Source organism: Citrus sinensis, chromosome 8 (assembly GCF_022201045.2).
Source record: "Citrus sinensis cultivar Valencia sweet orange chromosome 8, DVS_A1.0, whole genome shotgun sequence".
Lineage (NCBI taxonomy): Eukaryota > Viridiplantae > Streptophyta > Magnoliopsida > Sapindales > Rutaceae > Citrus > Citrus sinensis.
In genome coordinates this window covers 3,189,721-3,215,895 of record NC_068563.1, presented here as the reverse complement: position 1 = coordinate 3,215,895, position 26,175 = coordinate 3,189,721, and the positions used below count along the sequence as shown (strand labels likewise).

At 32.0% G+C, this 26,175-nt stretch overlaps 3 protein-coding genes across 5 annotated transcripts; all 3 read right to left on the bottom strand.

Moving 5' to 3' along the window:
- Positions 1-6,112: 6,112 nt before the first annotated feature.
- On the bottom strand, positions 6,113-6,944 carry LOC127899206 (serine carboxypeptidase 3-like). 2 transcript variants are annotated; one of them, XR_008051169.1, is made up of 3 exons: positions 6,717-6,931; positions 6,470-6,638; positions 6,113-6,278 (listed from the first exon to the last, which is right to left on the bottom strand). XR_008051169.1 is itself a non-coding variant. In XM_052432501.1 (2 exons), the coding sequence occupies exons 1-2, from the start codon at positions 6,653-6,655 to the stop codon at positions 6,207-6,209; spliced, it is 258 nt and encodes an 85-aa protein (XP_052288461.1). In that variant the 5' UTR covers positions 6,656-6,944; the 3' UTR covers positions 6,113-6,206. The 2 variants fall into 2 exon arrangements, 1 of the variants encoding a protein (XP_052288461.1); XM_052432501.1 differs by having other exon boundaries at positions 6,470-6,944.
- Positions 6,945-7,308: 364 nt separating this feature from the next.
- LOC102612508 (uncharacterized) lies at positions 7,309-25,576 on the bottom strand. Of its 2 annotated transcripts, XR_008051168.1 has the most exons (8): positions 25,369-25,576; positions 24,790-24,963; positions 24,158-24,339; positions 23,517-23,622; positions 22,667-22,743; positions 22,478-22,565; positions 21,591-21,923; positions 7,309-7,569 (listed from the first exon to the last, which is right to left on the bottom strand). XR_008051168.1 is itself a non-coding variant. In XM_006487029.4 (7 exons), the coding sequence occupies exons 1-7, from the start codon at positions 25,421-25,423 to the stop codon at positions 21,724-21,726; spliced, it is 882 nt and encodes a 293-aa protein (XP_006487092.2). In that variant the 5' UTR covers positions 25,424-25,576; the 3' UTR covers positions 21,402-21,723. The 2 variants fall into 2 exon arrangements, 1 of the variants encoding a protein (XP_006487092.2); XM_006487029.4 differs by lacking the exon at positions 7,309-7,569 and having other exon boundaries at positions 21,402-21,923.
- On the bottom strand, positions 7,387-10,614 carry LOC127899205 (uncharacterized). The gene is made up of 7 exons (XM_052432500.1): positions 10,448-10,614; positions 9,898-10,071; positions 9,247-9,428; positions 8,625-8,730; positions 8,400-8,476; positions 8,205-8,292; positions 7,387-7,897 (listed from the first exon to the last, which is right to left on the bottom strand). The coding sequence occupies exons 1-7, from the start codon at positions 10,500-10,502 to the stop codon at positions 7,698-7,700; spliced, it is 882 nt and encodes a 293-aa protein (XP_052288460.1). The 5' UTR covers positions 10,503-10,614; the 3' UTR covers positions 7,387-7,697.
- Positions 25,577-26,175: the final 599 nt, after the last annotated feature.

Here is a 26,175-nt window from a genome sequence, read left to right as displayed (position 1 = left end):
AGGGGACACACTTCGAAGCTCTTTGTCTCTTGAGGATGCACCTCAACATCTGTCGTCTCTCGCGGCTTCTTTAAAGGATTAGTGTACGGTGTCCGTAAATAAGTGGAAGTTTTCATATCCTTTCTCTTCCGTAAATTGTACACAAATCTACAATCTTTTTCTTGCGTTGAGACGATAATAGGATCCCCCTCTGTACCATGCAAATCATCTGGCGTCATCATGTCTGCAGCTCTTTCTGTACTACAAATATTGACAAGCGTCTCCAAGATTGTTGCATAGGTGACTAACCCGATGCGACGTCCATGGGATCGTTCATAGGCTGTAGACATAACAACCAAATTGTTAGCTAATTAAATAAACATATATATTAAATGAAAAATATTAATATTTTTATATATCAAACCTTAAAATCAACCCCCTGAGGTTCTGAGGTTGAAGACTCCTCAAGTAACTGAATAAGCCTACTCAATTTATTGTCGATCACGTTAATATGATCGATTTTCCCCTCAATGTTATCAATCTTTGTGTCCATATTCTTCATAGTACATCTTGGCAATATTTTCTTCAATGTTTTGAATGCGACAACCAAGATGAGTAACCTTTTCCTCGAGAATAGAACCATCAAACGCACGGGAGGCATGTTGAGATGGACCACCCTGACATGTATAAAAAGTTTCAAAATATTATATTAGCCTTGATGTAGTCGTGTACAGTCATGTAAGGTATCCATTACACAACCACAGTCGAGTGAAGTATTTATTACCCGACTGTGGTCGTGTATAGTAGAAAATGAAGTAGTCTATCAAAAATATTGAAGCAAATATATATTTTCGAGGACTGAGAAATACAAATAATCATAAACTAAAATCATTTGACTCAATAGAAAATGAAACAAATATTACAACAACAAAGCAATCAAATCAAAAGTTCCAAAGTCGATGCTCATAAATAGGCTGCAACTTAGTATTTTGTTTACTAAGTAATGAACTTATTGGATAATAAATAAGTTACTATCGCAGTATTTTGTTACTTACTCCCTTCATAACAGATATGCATAAATAGTAAACAATTTATGGCATAAATTACAGCATAGTTTAATAGAACAGTGACTTACCTTTTTTTTTATGACCTCAGCTGGTATTGATGTTGATTTATTTAAATGTTCTGGAGGCAATGTTCTTGGACCACTGGAGGTGGGTGCACCATCTGAATCACTATCATCAGGAAAACCATCAAAACTATTTAACTCACTATCATGTGATTCATTATCTTCATGTGAAGGATTTTCTTCTGCATGACTATCTGACTCAATAGCATTATCATTCTCTTCACCGATCTCTTCAAGCCACTCATCTTCACTAAAATAGCTTATGTAATGCTTATTTGCCTCGACATCTCTGGTAGCATGTAATTTTTCTATGAAAACCATCCTGGAGGCTTTTTTATTCAATACATTCATTTGAATCTCTTCAAACTCTTTAGACTTTGTTGATTTCCATCTCAAAATCCTTGGAAATAAATCACCATAACGCTTTGCACATTTATCACCGATGACGGAAACTGCTTCATATGCCCACACCTGTATAATCATTGACACAATTTATTTTCAGCAAAAAAATTGGTAAATTCTAAATAGAAAGATAATACTCAATAAGCGATTAATAAATTAGTTTAGTTTTGTTACCATAAAAGCATGAGGGAAACCATGTACACTATACGTTGCTCCCTTGTATTTAGAATCCGCAGTTGACTTCTTCTTAGGCTTCGCTACACGCTCTGCAACGCCTTTTCTCAAACTATCAATGGTCATCTTGAAAGAAATGCGTCCCCAAGGAAATTCATTAAACTCGGTAAAATTGTCCACAAGGAGTACATTAGTTTCATTTATATGATTTCTATTCTCCTTTCCAAGTAACACGGACTCAACAAAATACAACATGGCTAGCTTGACCATTTTCATGTCATCAGTTGACTTAGCCTGCAAGAACTTTGTACGAAGTTCTTGTGTTGTGATTGCACAATTTCCATCTAGGAACTCATCAACTATTGTGTAATCATCATCATTATTTTCAGTATCGGGCTCATACGATGGACTGCAATCTAAGCCTGTCACCAAGGCAAACTCCTCCAATGAAAATCGAATATTTTTTCGTCCGATCCTAAACCACATTGCATTTTCATCTGATTTTACTTCTCTCAATAATATGCTGTGGAGTAACTGAGCAGAAAACTTTAACTCTTTCACATCCAAAAAATGACCGAAACAAGAACGCCTGAAAATATTTTTCTGCGCCTCAGAGAGTTTATCTTTAATGTCCTTCACTGCCTGTAGTGATGATCGATTTGAAATCTTTGCTTTGAAGTATTCAGATTCCTTGATCTTCGGTTCCATCTGCATAAATACAAAAACATTTATCAATCAATATATAAAATGATTGAAAAGTTACATAATAATATATTTTAAACCAATCATAAAAATTACACGACATACTAGTCGAGTAAATCATTCATTACACGACTACAGTCGAGTAAATCATTCATTACACGACTACAGTTGAGTAAATCATTCATTACACGACTACAGTCGAGTAAAACATGCATTGATCTACAGTCTACTATATAAACTATAGATTTTTTGTAACATTGGAAATACAGTGTTCATACCCAACGCATGTCCAGTGAAGAATTCTTTACAAACTACAGTCCAGTAAAGAACTAATTATGCGAATATAGTGGAGTAAAATGTTCATACCCGACTGCTGTCGAGTAAAGTATTCATTCACACAACAACAGTCATGTAAAGAATTCTTTACTCGACAGCAGTTGTGTATGAAATTCTTTACTCGACAGGTAAAGAAATTCTTTACACGACAGCAGTTGTGTAAAGAATTCTTTACACGACTTCAGGGTAAAAGTTAGGTAAATAAATGCTTTACACAACTGCATTGGAGAATTCTTTACACGACTCCATAGTAAAAGTCATGTAAAGAAATTCTTTACACAACTGCATTGGAGGTTAGATTATAATAACTAAAAAAAGGAAATTGAGCTGCAAATCACAACCATAGACTACACATAGTATAATACAATTAATTAAACGAAATCAATAAAAAAATATAAACAAATTAATTGGTGAGATGTATCAACAGTGAACTGTTCAGCTCCTGAATCAACTTTAGTTATGGCTATTTTATGTGATTTCAGCATTGAAGTATTTGCAGGTACTATACAGAGGCGTCTCAGTTCTCATATTGTGATTTCAACATTGAAGTACTTCTCAATTTCAAAATACTGGTAACAGAAACACATTTTGGCAGTAAAACATTTTTCCTGACAAATTTGTAAACCACAAGTTATTCCTCTTTTTCTCTTTTCTAATCTAACATTATTAATCAAATAAATTGCAATTAATTTGTTCAATGACTTTATCACAGCTTCATGAACTAATTTCAAGACAACTCCTAGTCTTAGTTCTCAACTGTAAGTATTGAAGTTGGGTTGATTATTTCTCGATAGAAATGACACCAAATTCGAAATTGATGTGCATTTTATATGCGTAATTTGCCCAAAAAGAATTAAAGATTCAAGAACCTTGCAAGGAGAGAAAGTTGTTGTGTGTACAAATGTGGTCCACTTAAATAAAAATGAAATTATGGAGACAAACAAAACAACAAAATGTACACGTTGCCATCTGCATTCACTCAAAACTCAATTCACTTAACCGGGCCATATACTCCTCATGGATGGAAAGTAAAATCTTAGTCCCACCTAACATTTCCACAGATATTAAATTGATAAATTACCTTCAATTTTTCTCGTTTTACTTATTTTGCCGCGTTTCGATGAGAGTGCAGAAGAGTTGTTGTAAAATGGAAGATGAGACGCTGAAGGAGAGTGGGGGAATTGCAGCTACTGGTTTGCACAAAAGCACCGTCGATTTACTTGTTTTGCTGCGTTTCGGCTAGAGCGTGTAGAAGAATTGTTGTAAAATTACAGGGATTTGTAAAATGGTAAAAAGAGAAATCCAGAAGAAGGGTTGAAGGAGACGTTGTTCTGTTCGTGAGAGAATTGGGGGTTTTGTTAATTGGTTGTGGTAGTTTGGTTGATTTAGGTTTTTCATTAGGTTAATTTTGTAACTGCACATAAAAAAAAGCATATACAGATAATTTTTAAGTATGGGGGTATTTTTAGACAAATACCCTATTTTTGGGGTATACCACAGACAAATCCCTGGGCAGAACCAGACAGTGTCACAGTGACAAGTACGTTTCGTCATCTAGCCTCTAACCATTAACCAACATCCGCTAAACAAATACCAGTAGATTACACAAGAAATATTATTAATTCGAGAACAAGAATAATCCTCATTTTCCCTAATTGTTTGTTTATACTTGTAAATAGTTTGATGTTGTTTCCTTCAACGTCGGCTTTAATACCAAATGTGTGCTCTCCCTTATTCTTCCGGGACACGTGTAATCATCCCATTTGATGTGTAAGTAACATAATCTGTAAAGCTCCCAGGCCCAGCTATATAATTATTTGGATTGGAACGCCACCTTATAGTTGTACTTATTTGATCTTGTTGGAGTTGTCAGTATTTTTGTCTAGACATGTTTTGGACTTTTCTTTATCTCATTTGGCATATCTGTGTAACGTGACTTGAAATAGGTTTTGGTATTGTTGATTTTAGTAAGTAGGGTAATCTTAATTAAAATAAGTATCTCTAAAGGAAAATTTAATTGGTTGGTCTCTTGCCATTGACTGCAGAAGTTAATTAAGGGTGCGTTTTGGCAGCTTGCGTTGCACTGAATTTTGCATTGGATTAATATATTATTCTTGTACTAATCTATATTTACCATTTGGCTACAATTTCTGATTGCATTGAAAGATTTCTTTTTTTTTTTTTTAATTACATGAGACTAATGCTCATATTACAATTCATATTATATGAGATTTACAACTAATATTTACAATCAGATAATTACTAGACCTAATTTATATTAATTCTTATATAACACTGCCTAGATTTTTACCCTCTCTAATATTCGAGTTTCGAAAGGGGGTAGACTGCCTTCACTTAATAATTAAGGAAGAAAATAAACCCCTACATGCGTTGCGGAGGCTCAAACCGCTGCGCTCACAGTTATGAGTGCAAGGTTCTGGCCACTGGGCTAAGGCCCAGTTGGTTGCATTGAAAGATTTCTGATTGCATTGAAAGGTGTACAAAATTAACCCATGAGCGGTAGAGTTTAGGGTGTATTGCATTAAAACATTATTCACATTTTAAATATATTTATTTAACTTTTATTTTTATTTATTAAATGTTAATTTATGGTTAGATTTAAATAAAAAAATTTAATTTAAGCAATTATATAATAAATTAATAAACCTAAATATTCAATAACTAAATGATAATGCATTATTTTACATTCATTACATGAAATCATTTTAATTATTTTACATTAAACATGTAAAAAGTATTTTAATTTTATTTAATCATTTATTATTTATTAAAATGCTAAATTGAAAAAAAAATTAATTAAACAATTATATTCGACATTAATAAATAAAAATAAATTTATATTTTGATATTATATTGTTTTATAATATTTTTTAACTTATATTATATTATACAATTATATAGTATTATATTTTTACAATATAATATTGAAGTATACTGTATTATATATATAATGTTATTAAAAATATAATAGAATATTGTAACATTTTATTTTTTTAATAAAAAGCATATTATCAAATCATTTTTATATTCTAAAAATTAATATATAAAAACATTTATTTCATATTTAGTTTAAAAATTATTAATAAAATCCTAAAATATTAATAAATTTAAATAATATTAATTTAAATTTTACTATTAATATAGAATAGTATTATTTTATATAAGACAGTCAATACCATACTAAACATTATATTACAACTTAATATAATGCATCCTAGTGCTACACGACATAGTGCAATGCAAATAATATAATGTCATATAATACAATGTGTCAAACGTTCTCTAAATGAATACACTTAATCTGAAGTACGGATGGATTGAGTCATTAAGGTTATGCAAGTTGAAAGAAATAAGAAATAAGAACCCAAATAAACTTTAATTTATGCGGATTGATTCAAATTTTCATGTAATTAAATATTCCTTATCATGGGATATTCAACTTTTCAAGCTAAGTTTGTTATCTTTATCCACGTTTATCAGAAGGGTAACTAAACCCAGTCCCAGTAGGTTGATCAACATACAGAAGGTTTGATGCCTGTGAAATAACCAAAGAATTTGTTACATTTCTAGTTAACAAGAAGTTTCGTACTAAAACTTTGCCCACAAATAAACTAAAAATGATAAATAAGCAAAGGAAGAAAACAATATGCATATCAACACCTAAGAACAAAAGCACCCAAGAGTCCATAAAATAATGAAGAGGTGATTAAAAAGGAAGAAAGATACCTTATCCCAACCATGCTCATTCCAAACAAGAGACATATTATCTGCAATACTGAACGGACCATTTTCATAAAATACAGCCAATTCACTACTGCACCCGGGCCCTCCAGTCAACCAGATTACAACAGGATCCTTCTTGCTGTTGCGTGATTCAAAAATGAAGTAAATCATCCTACAAACAAGAACCATGATTGCTCAGTGAAAATTGAAAATAAATAAGATTCACAAAGACTAAAGCAGAAACTCATACACAAGATGCAAAAAAGTATAGAGATCACAGGAGAAAAGTATAGTGGGTGTTGAATACTGGACTGTGTTGCAACACTTCCCATTCTTTATTGGAGATCATTATAATAATGGGAACAAGCAAGATTAGGTGTAATTTTCATTTGTTTTCATCCTTATCATGACATAGCATCATCTATTCATTTTACGTGTTAGCTTATTACTCTTGTTTGTTTGTTTTTTTTTTGTTTTTTTGTTTTTTTTAAGAAAGATTTACTTTCACTAACAAAGCTTTGAAAACAAGTACATAATTTGAGGAGGGAATGATCCCTTCCAAACACAAGAACTTTCACTGCCTAAGGCTATCTTAGCTAGTGCATGAGCAATTGCATTAAGTTAAATAAAATAATAATCTTGTTTTTGACATTTGAGGCGAGTTATATAAATAACAATCCGTTCTTGACATTTGAAGCATACTTGTACCAAGAGCAAAGCTTAAACATTTCAATTTTTGGCTTTTTTATTTTGTTTTTTATTTGTTAGGTTTTATAATCTCAAAATCAAGTATATGTTTGGCATGCAGTATCACATAGTATTAATTTGTGGGCTCACATTAGTTGAAATAATTCCGTATTTGGCAATTAAAATGGATTGCATTGATCAGCATTAACATTAACAAACTAGAGCCCTTAATGTAAAGAGAGAAATCAAACTAAGCCACTCATATAGAGGAGACCAGTCAGCCATCTTGATGAAGAACAAGCTCCATATTCAAATCATGTCTCGATAAGGTAACAAGACAAAAACTCGAATGATACTTGCATAAATTTTTTTTTTAAAAAAAAACACACTCTTCGCATATTAAATTGAGATCTTAGGTTATTGGTATGCCAGCTTCAGCTCCGCTTTCACATAGCCAGACCAAATGAAAAACTAAATATTGCCTGAAATTATAGTCAAATTTCCATCACCAGCCACCGAAAGAGTACAGAAGTTTTGACGTAGCTCACAGTTTCTCAAAACTTTCAGGAACTCGGACATTCAGATTCGAAGGAACCTGAGATGAGAATCTTTTCATGGAACCTGAAGAGCTCACCGAGTATTTTGCTTCTTCTTCAGAGGTGGGCCAATACTCCATGCCTCTCCGATTTGTAATCCATAAGCATGATCCAGCTTTGCTCTCGTCAGTAATAAGCTCAAAAGCACCTAAAAGAAAACATGTTTGGAATATCAGATAAGAGTTTCAAAACAAAGGGGACAAACCTGGAGGGTTCTAATGAAATTGCAAGCCAGATTTATTCGTCCTTCTTCTCAAGAAAAAGTAATAAAAAGAGAAAGAAAGAGGTATATTCACTGTGCACCTGAAGCTGATATTTTTTATACCCAGCAACAGTAATTTAAGTTCATTTTAATGAGTCTTTGTTGTTCAGATTTCAGACAATTCAAGCCTTACGATTTTCCACTGTATAAGGATGTTGTACTAGAGACTTCTCATAAATTTGAAGAGTAATACCTTTCACTACCGTATCCATAGGTACAAAGCCCCCCACCAGATCAATTAATTTGGAGCCCGCCTTTAAGGCCAACTCAGTTTCAACAAACTGCAAACAAGAATTCACAGTGAAACTAGTTGAGACTGACCCGTTTTCAAAATGCTGGCTAAATATCACACTAGAGGACATCCGGAATGCTTCAAATGGAACAATACCTCAGGGCAAAGCACATTGATGCGAATTCCCTTGCTTTTGTAGGGAGTGAGTGATCTAGTAAATAAAACAACACCACCTATGGAAAAAAAAGGAAAGAAAATTGTTATGAGAATCAAATTCTACATTATTTCTTTCCTTTTATAACTGACATCAAATGAACATAAGGTAATCTAAATGAGTGCCCGAAATAAAATCGGTGACACAATGTGGTACAAACATCAAACCTTTGGAAGCAGAGTAGATTGGATCTGTGTAAAATGGATAAAGTCCTGCAGAAGATCCCATATTTATAATCACTCCAGGCTTTTTTGCAGCTTGTATAATTCCAATCTGTTATCATAAAATGTACTCATAATCACCACTCATTCTCTTCCAATTAGCAAATTAAAAGTATAAGCATAAATCCATCTCTTGGAACTTTCAACATCTTGAAGTTGTGAAGTTCTGAGGAGAGTGCAAGTTATCAAACATACGTCATGCAGTTAGCTTCTACACAATCATGCACACCCATAAATGGGGAAAAAAATCCTCTAAAATTTGCTAAATGGCAGCAGGCAGAGGATTACCGGAAAAAGAATCCACTTTGTACATGAAAAAAATTCACACAATAATCACTTACCTTGTGAATGGGCTATAGTTAGAAGTTTTTTGAATTGCATGGATAATTTATGTGGCCTTGGGACATCTTAAGGCTGTACTAAACTCTGACATTAACAGCTTAACATCAAGAAGTGTTCAACAGATATCAACCTTATCAGCAATGCCAAACAAACCATGGCAATAAGTCGAGCAAGAGCAACCAAGTATGAGAGTAAACCATGAAGGCAATTCAAATTTTAAGCATACCGCTTTCTGAGTGCAATCAATAACTGCAACCAAGTTCACATCAACAGTGAATCTCCATGAACGTGTGCCATCAGTTTGATCCTCGTGGAATGGAATGGGATTACTTATGCCAGCACTGTTGATACATATATCCAATCCTCCATATGCAGCTACGTGCTTCTCAAAAGCAGCAGATGTATCCCCTGTTCATCGAATATGATGAATGCACATAACTCTCTTAAAACATAAGTTGCACATTGAGGAGAACAAGAATAAAACAGGCCCAGAAATTGATGCTCTTTACTGTCAAGAAGTGAGACGCAATTCTGTTTGATGGATTACTTGTAAAATCATCAAGTAACAATCCAAGAAATGATTGGATATGCAAATTCATGCTGAGAAGTCAAAATACATAAAAACCAATCGTCTACAAAGCAACGTCATACTAAGTTAAAAAAAAAAAATGTTCTGTTTCCTATTAGAACCTCAACATAATACAACGGATAAGTAAATAACTAAAAAGTGTAATATAAAAATCGTCAAAATTCAGTTTTTGAAATCCTCTTTCACAGCCTGAGAAAAGCCAATGCAAACTCTGAACCAGGAAAAGTGAAAAGCGACAAAATGAGAACAGTGCGGTTTTGACACGTAAGTAAATATAGGCAAACTTACTTGTGTTGGTCACATCACATCTTATAAACATAGCAGATGGAAATCCTAAGTTTGAATGAAACTTGGCATTCTCTTTTTCAACAAGCGCTGCAACTTCGTTTCCCTTTTCTTCAGAGAGATCAACAACTGTCACAAAGACTCCCTTCCCTGCAAGAGCTAGGCTCAAAGCTCTACCTGCAAAATATACACCAGCATTGGCAACATCCGGAAATTATATACCACAACAATTCAAATTTCAGTAACTTCCCTTGAATATGAATAAAATCATTTTAGCCTATCTTCGGAAGCCTCCGATTGATGAGAGTAACTACTAACTACTTATAGGATATATCGTATACGAGAAAAATAAGCGTATACTGGATTAGTAATGATTAGAAGGTCCCAAAAACACAAAGAATCTAAATTTCAATAAGAAACAACCAAAGACACAACACAACCTATCAAGTGCCAAACAAAACACAATCAATACACAAACACGAACCCAGTATAGGAATCAAAATAGGGTACTTAAACGCAAGAAAAAGAAAATTAAAAGCCTTCAATTTTTTACCAATCCCAGATGCACCTCCGGTGACAAAAGCTGAAAAGCCCGGTTTGAGCTCCATTTTATGAACAAACAGAGAGTCAAAGGGAAGCGATTAAACTACTCGGTTAAGAGTTTTCTTATGTGATCGGGCTTTAACTGCCCCTTTTCCCGGGTATTTATTCGAACGTACTGAAATTTGTTGTTGCTCTGAATTGCCAAATGAAGGGTCGATGTTATATAGACGGCTTCCTATAGGTCCCTCCAGCCCACAATTTGCCGGGCACTGGGGTCTCCTCACTTTCCGTAATTGTTTGTTTAGACGTGCAAATAATTTGATGATTCTTTCCTTTAAAGGCAGAGCCAGACAGGGACAAATACGTTTCATCATCTAACCTCTAACCATTAACCAATATCTGCTAAACAAATACCAGTAGATTACACAAGAAATATTATTAACTCGAGAACAATAAGAAGATATTAGATTACGTACTAAACAATCAGCTTTAGGAAAGTATTGATAATATACATGCACTCAATACAATTATTAGACGTAAAAATGCCACGTGCCGCCCGGTTAATAATTCGATTTTTCTAAATTTTATTGGGATAAATATCTCTCCTGTATTCATGGTAATAGATTTGGATCAGAATTCTCTCTTAATCTGATCTCCTTCTAAATAAACATATATGGCGATTGGTTGTTAATAAAATAAAAAAATAAAAAAGTTAAATCATATCCATACACTATCACTTAAAGACACATGACACGAGATTTTTAAAAACTCATGAAAGCTCAGATAAGGAGAGTATCTTTTTCCAATAAATTTTCAAACCCACCCTCCATAGATCATCGCTTGGCTGAAATATGTACTACTCATAGTACATTTCAAATTATATGTACTTGTAGATGGTAACAATTTCAAAAAATAATATCAGCAATGGAATTATTTGTAACGTGACCTTAGTAGTACTTATTTGACCTTATTGGAGTTATCAGTATTTTTGGCTAGACATGTTTTGCTGTATTATCAAAACATGTGCCGTATAAGCTGTATTGCTGACTTTTAAAACACAAAAATTATTTAATCAATTAAAACATTTTCAATTTATTTATTATTATTTTATAAAATAATAAATTTGATTGCTAAAAATGTTGGCCACAACCGACCAACGCAAGCCGCTATTAGCAATCTTATTGTGGTATATTGCATTAATTTGTACAAATTATATTGCATTAAGTTGTATTGCTTTAGCATTATATTATATTAACATTTTATAATATTTGTTGTTATATTGTATAGTATTATGTTATAATAATTTTCGATATTATTATTTGTAATATAGAATACTTAAAAAATCAGTTTAAACATATTCCACGCACTGGCAATAATCAACAAAGTTTCAGAATAGAGTTATTAATTAATTTAGGATAACATTTAGAAATTAACTTAGAAAAGGTAAAAGAGCTAGTACTAGGACTAGGAAATTTTTTTGAAACTAGCAATATTAATACATTAAGAAGAAATTTAAATTATATTAAAAAATTATTAGCTAATTTTAATAAGCATATTAGCATATTCCCTAGCAAGAAATAATAGAATTAATATAGTTATTAGACATAAAAAACATCTAACCGAGTAGAATTAGAAATTAAAAATTTTGTCGAAAGCTTAAAAGTTGCAATGGAAAATATTACATGTACAGAAAGAGAATTACAAATACAACTAGACTCAATAAAACTAATAGCAAGTGAATGAGTTTAGAAAATCAATTAATAGAAATATTAGCATAATTGAAAAAAATTACCAAATATTAACCCAACAGGCTATTGTTATAGAGAATTTAGTCAATAAAGTAATAATACATAGCGAGCTCAAGCAAACACGATTATTAAATTATTAGTCAGAGTTTGTAATAAGTTAGAAGACTTAATTAGAAAAATAAACTTAATAAATTAGAAAGTGGCTTTTAAATCTTTATAAAAATAAAGAAACAATATCACATTTAGTGAAGTAATTATTTGATTTAAAACTAAAAGGACAAAAGAAATTAATTATTTTGCTACATTATTACTAGTAATAGAATATGTTATGGGTAGAATTAGAGAATACTGTGAAAGAAGAAAAAAAAAGATGTTTGGGTGGTTAAAACGCTACCACATGTATATATATATATATGTCTGTGTGTGTGTGTGTGTGTGTTCGACATTGTAGCCTGCTCGTGATCAAAGCAATGTTCGAGGAGATTCGTAATAGTCAGCTACTTGTATGCATAAGGACTGCCAGGGAAATTGCGAGGAGAAGCCAAGATCAGGTCTTCACACAGACCTGGATCAGAGGTTGACCATCGAGTTGTCTAGGAAAACTAAGTGTGATGCCCACTCCTAGACGGTTACCGAAACAACTTCTCGATCGCCTTATAACTGGTGCACGTACCCATAACCCAACTAACACGCTCAACCAATCCACGAGCATCCACGAACTGATAGGGAAACAATAGATTCGGCTGCTTATAAAAGCATTGCAAATGGAAATCAAAGGGGACACTTTTGGAACAAAGGGGGAAACTCTGTCTCTTTAAGTCCAGAACTTTTCTCTTAAATTATTTATTCTTGTGGGCATTATAATCTTTACTTCAAATAGCTACTATTAAGCCATAGAGATTTGTGACGCAAGTTTTTCCAGAAAAACATCCGGCGTCCCCTGATTGTTTATTATGATTGCAGGTGTAGAGAGTACGAGGTCATCAAAATCTGTTCCACTGAAACAACTGCAAGCAGTACTGTGCCCCATCAAAATAAATTCAGTTATTGACTTGACAATCTGGTAGCTATAACGAGCTCGATTAGATTTCTGCATCAACAAAAGATATCAAATAAAATTGTAATTTAGGAAAATGTATATAGATATGTCAAAAGTACCGACTTTAAGATGTAATTATCCTAGCTATTCTAGTTGTAAGAAAAATATAAAGCATAAAAAATGATATAAGCACTATAAACAACCATACATGTATAATAATAGAAAATTCTATAGGAAAAAATTCTTTAAATATAATAGCAGAAAATCTAAAAGTTAAGCACTTAAAAATGGTAAAAGAATCTATAAGCGGAATAAAACTTGTAAATGCTTTTTATGTGGTAAATAATGACATATTAAACCACACTGTCCTAAAAATAAAAAAGTGATCAATCAATTAAAAATAGATAGTTATATATAATATAGAAGAACAAACTTTAGTCATAGAGAAAATATTTAATATAGATAAATAATCAAATAATGATAGCATATGTATTCTTAGTAGTAAATCAGAAGCTAATTATAATTCAGTTTTAAATTCAAAATCAGAGGTAGAATTAGATTTAGAAATTAATGTCTTAGAAACTTATACATAAGTTTTTCGTAAAAACTGTATAGTCTTTAATAAAAAATTTAAATTAGGATATAGAGATATAAGAAACAGATAAATTCTTTTGTAACAGTTGTAAAGATAAACAACAAGATGATAAAACAATGAAATAAATGGAGTAGGAAGTGAATTAATAGATATAGATGTAGAATTATTATTTAAGAAGGAAATAATTTATACTAAAGCAATGATGGACACTAGAGCAAACAAATGTATTATACATGATAGCTTAGTCCCTGAAGAAAATAGGAATAAGTTAGAAATCCAGTAAATATTATTAGACAATTTAATGGTGAATTAATGCAAATAACAGAATGTATAAATAATATACTTATTAGAATAAATGGAGAAACACATGGTATTACCATAAACATTTATTTCTAACCAGAAACTAGGATATAAAGTTATTTTAAGATTAAATTTTATATTAGAAAATAATGATAGTATATTAATAACTCTAAATGGAGTTAATTTCTTTAAAAAATCAACATTCATTCAATCTAAATATGAAACACACATCTTCCCATATGAAAAGAAGACATTAATGCTAGAAAAAGAAGTAGATATATAATTCTTTAATTCGTTATTAGAGGAAGAAAAAGATAGTAAGGTAGAAAGTATTGAAGAGCTAGAAGACTATAATAAGTTAGAATTAAAACGTGACATGCACATGAATAATAAGTTTTCCATTAATGAAATAGAAATGCTAGATGATGAATACATAGACATGTACTTACAAGATATTATGAGTATAGAAAAAGAAGTTGAATGTTTAGAATGCGATAAATGATCTAAGATATAAAGAAACAAGTAGATGAATTAGAAAAAATTAGATAATAGGCAACAAACCAAATAGAAAAGATAATAAAGAGATTTATAGATTAGAAATAATTAATTCAAACATAACAATAAAAACACAAGATTTAGCCTATAGTTTAGAAGATACAAATGAATTCAAAATGTATATAAATAAATTATAGAATTAAAAGTAATAAGAAATAGTACAAGTAGACATAGAAGTCCAGCATTAATAGTAAATAAGCATAGTGAGCAAAAAATAGGTAAGAGTATAATTGTAATTAACTATAAAAGATTAAACAATAATAATTTAGACAATAGTTATAAAAAAAAACCCAATAAAGATGAGCTAGTAAATTGTACACAGAATACTTGATACTTTTCTAAATTTGATTGTAAAAGTGGTTTTTAGCAAATATGACCTCATAAGAATCTATTTAATGGATAGCTTTAAGTTGTTCAAAAGAACATTTCAAATAGTTAGTCATGCCATTCAAATTAAAAAATGCACTACTAGTTTTTCAAATTTAAATGGATAAAATATTAAAACCATTTTCAAAATTTTGTATAGTTTATATAGATTATATTATTGTCTTTGATCATAATAAATTTATGAATATAACTCACTTACATAACATTTTAGATATTTTAGATTATTTTAAGAATAACAATATAGTAATTTCTAAAAAGAAAATTAAATTATTAAAACAAAAAAAAAATAGGACTAACAATAGACAGAAGAACTATAGAATTACAACCACACATAGTTAGTAAAATATTAGAATTTTCGAATAAAAGAGAAGATACTAAAAAATTAGAAAAATTCTTAGGATTATTAAATTATAGTAGAAAATTTATAACAAATATTCGTACATTAATAAAACCCTTAACCCTTACATAATAAGTTAAGTAAAAATGGACATAAATATTTTAATATTGAAGATATAAAATTAATAAAAAAAACTTTAAAGAATATTTAGAAATCTTAAGCTATTAGCATTATCTATAGACAATTATTATAAAATTACACAAATTGATGCAAGTAGTTTAGGATGAGAAAGAATATTAATAACAAAGCCTAATAAAGATAGTCTAAAAGAAAAAGAAGAAATAACAATGTATACAAGTGGAAAATTCATAAAAATAAAAAGTAGAAAATCAAGTACATAACCAGAAATTTTAGGAATAATAAGTTCTTTAAATTCATTTAATTTGTATATACAAAATGATATATTTATAATACGAATAGGTTGTAATAATATTATTGAATTTTATAAAAAAAGTACAAAACAAAAATTTTGAGAAGAAAAATTCTTTTATTAATAAATGATGAATGTATTTTTTAGAAGTAATAACATATAGAGGATATAAAGGAAAATTTGAACACATAATAGGTAAAAATAATACTTTAGTAATATACTTTCAAGACTAATTATACAATGATTATTTTACAGGAATGGTGTGATATATGAATTTCGGTCCAGTAACACTTAGACAGTTCCTTTCAAGAACAAGTTTGAATTTTATAAGTACTAATTATCAAACAGTCGATAATACATCTTAGATAATTTGTGGAGTTGTAATAACTCACAAGATAAATTAAAAGTAGTCAATGCACTCATGAATTATTTTAGACATATTAATGAGCATATAGAAAGCAATCATTTTGCATTTTTATATTAGTTAGAGGTAGACAATCAGGCATTTATAGCAAATAGAGAGAGATAGTTGATCTAACAGTTAATTATCTAGATCCATATTGTAGAGGTTTTTATACATTTCATAAAGCAATAGAATTTGCTAGACAAAAGATAGGACCAAATTATCATATTAGCAATTTAATTAACCCTTTAAACAGTGTATCGATATCATTAGCCAGACAATGAATTAACTCTTTAATCAATGCATCATCATCAACCATACAATTTTGTAACTACTGTGAAGTCATGACACGCACCATTAGAAAGCTCAATGAAGTAAATGCATATAGACAGAAGATAATTGCATTAGAAATTGCTAATGTAGAACTATTTAGAGAGAATATTTTATTACAAAATAAATATCATATTTTACATAACCAAAAGACCCAAAAAAAACTGAAAACATTTAATCATTACTTACTACTTGAAGAAGCTTTTAACCATATCCCAGTGAAGTAATTTTTAAGAATCCAAAAATTTCTCCCCTCATTAGTGATGGTATAGACACTGTAAAAGAAAAAAAAACATTTTTAACCATAGTAGAAATCTTATAGCATGATTTTATTTCAATAGCCAATCAATTATTTTAAAATCAATTAAATTTCTTCACTGAGTTAGGACCTGGATGGTCAGAACTAAGAAATATTACCCTCCCACACATGATTTTCCTAAAATTTCCTTTGATTATTCTTTAGTCAAAATCCTAAACAATTAAAATTTATTATTTATAAGACAGTCACTACCATACTAAACATTATATTACAACTTAATATAATGCATCCTAATGCTATACAACATAGTGCAATACAACTAATATGATGTGATATAATACAATGTGTCAAACGTCCTCCAAATGAATACACTTAATCTGAGGTACGGATGGATTGAGCCATTGAGGTTATGCAAGGTGAAAGAAATAAGAAATAAGAACCTAAATAAACTTTAATTTATGCTGATTGATTCAACTTTTCATGTAATTAAATATTCCATTGGAGTTGGATTAGGATATTATTTTACTACCTAATATATTTTGACATAACATTTCACCATTAAAGTTTTCTGACAATTACTTTTTTTTATTTAATGTTTTAGTTTTTATTATTTTACTACCAAACCATTAAAATTAATAAAATTCTTAACGTTAAATATAATAAAAGTCTATTTTGTTAACATATATGTTTCCATAATATTGATTTTGATGATAACAAACAAGATTAAGAATGATTAATCTTTTAAGCTCAAATTATTGAAAAATATATTTTAAATAAATCATTATTTTCACATTATAAATGTTTCATATTTAATGAAAAAAATGATTTTATGAAATTGATTGTTTTTATTCTTTTTAAATAAATCATTATTTTCACATTATAAATGTTTCATATTTAATGAAAAAATGATTTTATGAAATTGGTTGTTTTTCAAAGTTTATGGTTTAATTGAAAGAATTTTGAAAACTTTGAAATAAACAAGTATTGCTTGAAATTTTGGTGAAGGACTTATTTGAAAAAGTGTCATTGCATTTTGGGCTATAACATAATTTTAGAAAGTTTTGGGGTCAAACTGTAATTTTGGAAAATAGTGCACTGTGCAGGTTACTGTAGCAATCACTGTAGCAAACGGCTAACCGTTTATTTAAAAAACGGCTAACCGATAATTTCCAGAAAGCATGTTCTGCAAAGTATTGTTAAAATGATGATTCTGGAAACTAACGGTGAACCGTTTACTGAAAACGGTTAACCGATTATTTCCAGATTGCTAACCTTGAACCGTTTAGTAAGAACGGTTAAACCAAATTTGTTTTGCAGGTCTCTGGAAATTAACGGCGAAAGGGTAAGCCTAAACGGCAAACCGTTTATTTGAATTCTGGTCCAACGGTAACTTTGAATAAGCGAAACGGTTAACCGTTTATCGTTAACGGCGAACCGTTTTCTGTCCGACAGTTTGTAACGGTTAGATTTTTAGCTCTAACTATAAATAAGCTCATCCAAATTCAAACAAGATTGATCACAACACAATCATTGAGCTTATATTCGAGAATACAATCTTCATTGAGCTTTAAACACATTCTCTCTTCATCTATTCACACATTGGGCATTGATTTGTAATCTTAAATATTGTGTGAGAGAAAAACAATTTGTAATCTTCTACTTTGAGTGATTGTAAGTGTTGGGATACAATTGGGTTAAGAGATTGGGGATAATCTCTTGTTGTAAAGGTCCATTGACACCTTGGAAGTCAATTGTAAGCGTTTGAAGCCTTGGGAGGCTAGCTTAGTGAAATCCTCAAGCCCGGTGTGCTTGGAGGCGTGGACGTAGGCGGGGATTGCCGAACCACGTAAAAATCCTTGTGTTTGTTTTCTCTTCCCTTACTCTTTTAATATTGTTCATGATTGAATTTATTGTTTTCAATTTGATTAAGGCAATAGATTAAATTGTTGTGTGGTTTTCCTAGGATAATTTTTAAAATCCCAATTCACCCCCCTCTTGGGTTGCCTAGTTAGTATTTCATATTTTACCCCTAAATTACGTAAATATAATTTAACGTAAATTAAAAAATATAAAATTAATTATATACAAAAATAATATTTTCACCAATTGATTATTTAATATATATATAATAACTAATTGATAAAATTATAAATATCATACCTTATGAAATTCCTAAAACATTATATATATTGAAAACTCAAGCACACAGCCCACAGCCAATGGCTACGGACGTTGCTTTAAGTTCTTTATTCGAAGGATTGGTAAACCACGTACCGCTATCATTATAATAATGGGAACAAGGGAGATTAGGTGTAATTTTCATTTGTTTTGGTCCTTTTCATGCCATAGCATCATCTATTCATTTTACGTGTTAGCTTATTACTCTTGTTTGTTTTAAGTTAAATAAAATATTAATCCCTTTTTTGACATTTGAGGCGAGTTATATAAATGGCAAGCCGTTCTTGACATTTGAAGCATACTTGTACCAAGAGCAAAGCTTAAACATTTCAATTTTTGGCTTTTTTATTTTGTTTTTTATTTGTTAGGTTTTATAATCTCAAAATCAAGTGTACGTTTGGCATACAGTATCGCATAGTATTAATTTGTGGGCTCACATTAGTTGAAATAATTCCGTATTTGACAATTGAAATGGATTGCATTGAAATGAATGTCGTTTCTAAGCATGAAAAGTATCTGGGACTTCCATCTATGATTGAGAGGAAAAATATTAGTTTCTTCAACGACATAAAGTTGAGTGCTGAATAAGCTGTCAAGTTGGCAAAATAAGTGTTTCTCGAGTGGGGAAAAAGAAATCCTCATCAAAGTTGTGGCACAAGCTGTGCCGGCTTATGCGATGAGCATTTTTAGAATTCCTCAAGGGCTTTGTGACGATATACAAAAGGCAGTAGAAAGGTTTTGGTGGGGGATCATCCGAAACTTATAGAAGTATTTATTGGGTAAGGTGGGAAAGGTTGTGCCGGGCTAAGATCAGGGTGGATTGGGATTTAGAGATCTTTCAAGTTTCAATCAGGCTCTTGTTGCTAAGCAGGGGTGGAGAATTCTACATAACCCTGATTCTTTTATGGCAAAAGTATTAAAAGCCAAGTACTCCAAACATACTGACTTTATGGAGGCAAAATTGGGGTCAAATCGGCAAATCCCCCCTTTGTATGGAGAAGTACATTATGGGGAGACAAGTGCTTCACCAAGGCCTAAGATGGAGAATTGGTAATGGAAGCCGTGTTTCGGTGTCCAGCAGTAATTGGATTCTGAGATCTGAACTTTCAAGCTATGTCCCTCATCAAAATTTAACGGAAGGGGCTGTTGTTGCTGATTTTATTGATGACAAAAATCAGTGGAAGGAAGAGAAGATTGAGCAATGTTTTACCAAAGAGGTTGCACAGAAGATTTTGAAAATCCCTCTCCCAAGAACCCCTCAGGAAGACATATTGATTTGGCAGTTCGATAAGCATGGCTGTTACTCAGTAAGGAGTGGATATCAGGTGGCACTAAAGATGAAGTTCCCAGATAATCCGGAGTGCTCTGACAGCTCAAAAACTCAGTGGAAGGTAATTTGGTCAAATGAGATTTCGGAAAAAAATTAAAATTTTTATGTGGAGGGCTGCTCAAAATTTACTGCCAACAGCTAGCAATCTATGGAGGAAAAATGTGGTGAGGGATCCAGCCTGCCAAAGATGTCATTGTAAAAGTGAGAGTGTTCTTCATGTGTTAATAGAGTGCAAGGCTGCTCGCAAAGTCTGGAAATTGACAGATTTTTACGAGGATGTGAAGTTGATGGCTCAGCAAGGTATATTGAGTATGCTCCAAGGTTTAGCATCGAGAAGGAAGAAGAAAGAGTTGGAACAGATTATTGCCGTATGTTGGGCCATTTGGTATGCGAGGAACCGCTTTATGTATGAAGGAAAGCAGCAAGAGCCAAAACTGACAGCAGCAAGAGCATCAGCTATTCTGGAGACATACAGGAGAATAAAAATCCAAAATGGTCCAGCTCGATCAATCCATCATCGAAACAGCCAGCAAATTTGGAAACCTCCTCCAGATGGGAAGTACAAAGTCGATGTAGATGCTGCAATTCAGATGTCAGGTCCGAAGGCAGGGTTGGGGGTTGTGATTAGGAACTCAAATGGAAAAATCATTGCTTCAGCTGTCAAGAGAGTCTGCTATAAGGGGACAGTGGCGTGCATGGAGGCTGAAGCAATTCTTTTTGGCATTCAAGTTGCCCAACAAGCAGAATGTTTGCTCATGATCATTGAATCGGACTCAATAGAAGTGGTGGAGCTAGTTTTGAACAGGAAGGGTAGCATGACAGAAATTTCTTGGACAGTTGAAGAAATTAAACAAAGGCTGATGAATCACAATACATCTTCAATCCAGTTTGCTCCAAGGAAGTGTAATGTCATTGCCCATTCTATAGCTAAGGTGGCTTCGGATTTTGAGAACCCTATTATTTGGCTGGAAGAGTTTCCAGTTCAGATCATGATGTTATTTTCAAAGTTCATTAATTAGAAAGCTTTACTTTCTCATCAAAAATAAATAAATAAATAACTAGAGCCCTTGATGTAAAGAGAAAAATCAAACTAAGCCACTCATATAGAGGAGACCAGTCAGCCATCTTGATGAAGAACAAGCTCCATATTCAAATCATGTCTCGATAAGGTAACAAGACAAAAACTCGAATGATACTTGCATAAATTAAAAAAAAAAAAAAACACACACCCACACTCTTGGCATATTAAATTCAGATCTTAGGTTATTGGTATGCCAGCTTCAGATCACTCTCCACTTTCACATTGCCAGACCAAATGAAAAACTAAATATTGCCTGAAATTATAGTCAAATTTCCATCACCAGCCACCGAAAGATTACAGAAGTTTGACGTAACTCACAATTTCTCAAAACTTTCAGGAGCTCGGACATTCAGATTCGACGGAACCTGAGATGAGAATCTTTTCATGGAACCTGAAGAACGCACCGAGTATTTTGCTTCTTCTTCAGAGGTGGGCCAATACTCCATGCCTCTGCGATTTGTAATCCATAAGCATGATCCAGCTTTGCTTTCGTCAGTAATAAGCTCAAAAGCACCTAAAAGAAATTTGGAATATCAGATAATAGTTTCAAAACAAAGGGGCAGGGCAAGCCCAAAAGGTTAAACGACCATTTGATCTCATGCCCCCACCCCCCCCCCCCCCCCCCCCCCCGACAAATGTATTTTACTAAAATATCGTTGGCAGCAATTGTTTTCTTATTGTTAATAAAAAATGCATCTGAATAACTGTATCTGGCATTCCACTGCACATCCAAATAAGTATAAAGGGCATAGAGTTGACAAACCTGCAGGGTTCTAATGAAATTGCAAGCCAGATTTATTCGTTCTTCTTCTCAAGAAAAAGTAATAAAAAGAGAAAGAAAGAGGTATATTCACTGTGCAGCTAAAGCTGATATTTTTTATACCCAGCAGGAGTAATTTAAGCTCATTTTTAATGAGTCTTTGTTGTTCAGATTTCAGACAATTCAAGCCTTATGATTTTCCACTGCATAAGGATGTGGCGCTAGAGACTTCTCATAAATTTCGGGAATAGCAAAGTAACTCAAAACTATTAGTGCGGCATCAGATTTAAACATTTGAAGAGTAATACCTTTCACTACCGTATCCATAGGTACAAAGCCCCCCATCAGATCAATTAATTTGGAGCCCGCCTTTAAGGCCAACTCAGTTTCAACAAACTGCAAACAAGAATTCACAGTGAAGCTAGTTGACCCGTTTTCAAAATGTTGGCTAAATATCACACTAGAGGACATCCGGAATGCTTCAAATGGAGCAATACCTCAGGGCAAAGCACATTGATGCGAATTCCCTTGCTTTTGTAGGGAGTAAGTGATCTAGTAAATAAAACAACACCACCTATGGAAAAAAAAAAAGGAAAGAAAATTGTTATGAGAATCAAATTCTACATTATTTCTTTCCTTTTATAGCTGACATCAAATGAACATAGGGCATGTTTGGTTACTGTATTATAACTCCTCATTGCATTAGCTTTATACAAGCCCATGTTTGGTAAGTTAAAAGCTACAGAAACATTGCATAATGGGCCAATCTATTGCCGCATTAGCTAAACCCGACTGTGCCGCTTGCTGTTTCCTTTTTTTTTTTTTCCTTTTCGTTTCCAACTTTCCAGCTTTTGCTAACTTTTGCTTTTACTTTAATTTTATAATAATAATAATAATAAATATTATTTTTTAATTTAATATTATATTATTTAATATTTTTATTTTTTTACATTATAATTATTAATATAAATAAATGATTTATTGTTCAATAATATTATATTCTATTTTTTATTTTTGCATTTTAATTTATTAATAAATTTATAATTTATTATGACTAATAATTAATATTTAAATATGAATAATATTAATTTAAAATTAATAATAATATAAATATTAATACAATTTAAATATATTAATATAATATAATATTTAATTTAAATTAATCAAAAAAACTATTACAGTACAGTGTAGTACCAAATATTGTACAGTATTATTATAATACAATATACCAACATTAAAATAATGCAATACAACATAATACAATACGTGTACCAAACGCACCCATAAGGTAATCTAAATGAGTGCCCGAAATAAAATCGGTGACACAATGTGGTACAAACATCAAACCTTTGGAAGCAGAGTAGATTGGATCTGTGTAAAATGGATAAAGTCCTGCAGAAGATCCCATATTTATAATCACTCCAGGCTTTTTTGCAGCTTGCATAATTCCAATCTGTTATGATAAAATGTACTCATAATCACCACTCATTCTCTTCCAATTAGCAAATTAAAAGTATAAGCATAAATCCATCTCTTGGAACTTTCAACATCTTGAAGTTGCGAAGTACATTCTTTTGTTCCGTAACGTATGAGGAGAGTGCAAGTTATCAAACATACGTCATGCAGTCAGCTTCTACACAATCATGCACACCCATAAATGGGGAAAAAAAAATCCTCTAAAACTTGCTAAATGGCAGCAGGCAGAGCATTACCAGAAAAAGAATCCACGTTGTACATAAAAAAAAAAAATTCACACAATACCTTGTGAGTGGGCCATAGTTAGAAGTTTTTTGAATCGCATGGATAATTTATGTGGCCTTGGGACATCTTAAGGCTGTACTAAACTCTGACATTAACAGCTTAACATCAAGAAGTGTTCAACAGATATCAACCTCATCAACAGTGCCAAACAAACCATGGCAATAAGTCGAGCAAGAGCAACCAAGTATGAGAGTAAACCATGAAGGTAAGTCAAATTTTAAGCATACCGCTTTCTGAGTGCAATCAATAACTGCAACCAAGTTCACATCAAGAGTGAATCTCCATGAACGTGTGCCATCAGTTTGATCCTCGTGGAATGGAATGGGATTACTTATGCCAGCACTGTTGATACATATATCCAATCCTCCATATGTAGCTACGTGCTTCTCAAAAGCAGCAGCTGTATCCCCTGCTCATCGAATACGATGAATACACATAACTATCTGAAAACATAAGTTGCACATTGAGGAGAACAAGAAGGAAACATGCCCAGAAATTGATGCTCTTTACTGTCAATAAGTGAGACGCAATTCTGATTGATGGATTACTTGTAAAATCATCTAGTAACAACACAAGAAATGATTGGATATGCAAATTCATGCTGAGAAGTCAAAGCACATAAAAACCAATCGTCTACAAAGCAACGTCATACTAAGTTAAAAAACTGTTCTATTTCCCACTCAAACCTCAAGTAAATAACTAAAATGTGTAAATATAAAAATCGTCAAAATTCAGTTTTCGAAATCCTCTCTTTCACAGCCTCAGAAAAGCCAATGCCAACTATGAACAAGGAAAAGTGAAAAAGTACAAAACGAGGACGGTCCGGTATAGACAAATAAGTAAATATAAGCAGACTTACTTGTGTTAGCCACATCACATCTTATAAACGTAGCAGATGGAAATCCTAAGTTTGAATAAAACTTAGCATTCTCTTGTTCAACAAGCGCTGCAACTTCCTTTCCCTTTTCTTCAGAGAGATCAACAACTGTCACAAATACTCCCTTCCCTGCAAGAGCTAAGCTCAAAGCTCTACCTGCAAAATATACACCAGCATTGGCAAAATCCGCAAATTATATAACATCCGTCACAACAATTCAAATTTCAATAACTTCCCTTAAATATGAATAAAATCGTTTTAGCCTATCTTCAGAAGCCTCCGATTGATGAGATTAACTACTAACTACTCATAGGACATATCGTATACAAGAAAAATAAGCATATACTGGATTAGTAATCATTAGAAAATCCCAAAAACACAAACCCAGATTATAGAATATCCGAAGAATCTAAATTTCAATAAGAAACAACCAACGACACAACACAACTTATCAAGTGCCAAATAAAACACAATCAATACACAAACACGAACCCAGTATAGGAATCAGAATTGGGTACTTAAATGCAAGAAAAATAAAATTAAAAGCCTTCAAGTTTTTACCAATTCCAGATGCACCGCCGGTGACAAAAGCTGATAAGCCCGGTTTGAGCTCCATTTTATGAACAAACAGAGAGGCAAAGGGAAGCGATTAAACTACTCGGTTAAGAGTTTTCTTATGTGATCGGGCTTTAACTGTCCCTTTTCCCGGGTATTTATTTGAACAGACTGAAATTTGTTGTTACTCTGAATTGCCGAATGAAGTGTCGGTGTTATATAGACGGCTTTCCTATAGGTCTCTCCAGCCCACAATTTGCGGGGCACTGGAGTCTCCTCACTTTCCGTAATTGTTTGTCTACACGTGCAAATAATTTGATGATTCTTTCCTTAAATGGCAGAGCCAGACAGTGACAAGTACGTTTCATCATCTAACCTCTAACCATTAACCATCATCTGCTAAATAAATACATACCAGTAGATTACACAGTAGATTACACATACCATTAAGCTACAGCTGCTGTAAAAAAAAAATTGTAATTATGAAACAAAAGTTAATAATATATAGTAAATATAAATTTTAAATAATAATTTTAATAAAATTATTAAAGATATAATAAATTTTATATTATACAAGTGAAAAATTATATCAACATAACTTAAAAGCTACAGTAGTTAGTGTTTACCAAATACTTTAATACTGTAGCTTTTAAGCTACAGCTGCTCAACCTCAATCTCAAACGCACTCGAAATCTTATTAATTAGAGAACAAGAAGAAGATATTAGATTACGTACTAAACATACAGGAAAATGTTGATAATATACATGCACTCAATACAATTATTGGACGTAAAAATGCCACGTGCCGCTCGG

Coding starts and splice junctions, on each gene's coding strand:
- LOC127899206 (XM_052432501.1), bottom strand. CDS start 6,655: ATGGTTCTTGTTTGTAGGATGATTTACTTCATTTTTGAATCACGCAAC. Junction 6,279..6,469: donor ATGAGCATGGTTGGGATAAG/GTATCTTTCTTC, acceptor GTTATTTCACAG/GCATCAAACCTTCTGTATGT.
- LOC127899205 (XM_052432500.1), bottom strand. CDS start 10,502: ATGGAGCTCAAACCGGGCTTTTCAGCTTTTGTCACCGGAGGTGCATCT. Junction 8,731..9,246: donor TTGATTGCACTCAGAAAGCG/GTATGCTTAAAA, acceptor TTATGATAACAG/ATTGGAATTATACAAGCTGC. Junction 8,477..8,624: donor AATCTACTCTGCTTCCAAAG/GTTTGATGTTTG, acceptor TTTTTTCCATAG/GTGGTGTTGTTTTATTTACT.
- LOC102612508 (XM_006487029.4), bottom strand. CDS start 25,423: ATGGAGCTCAAACCGGGCTTATCAGCTTTTGTCACCGGCGGTGCATCT. Junction 24,964..25,368: donor CGGCGGTGCATCTGGAATTG/GTAAAAACTTGA, acceptor TATATTTTGCAG/GTAGAGCTTTGAGCTTAGCT. Junction 22,566..22,666: donor TCAATGTGCTTTGCCCTGAG/GTATTGCTCCAT, acceptor TCTTGTTTGCAG/TTTGTTGAAACTGAGTTGGC.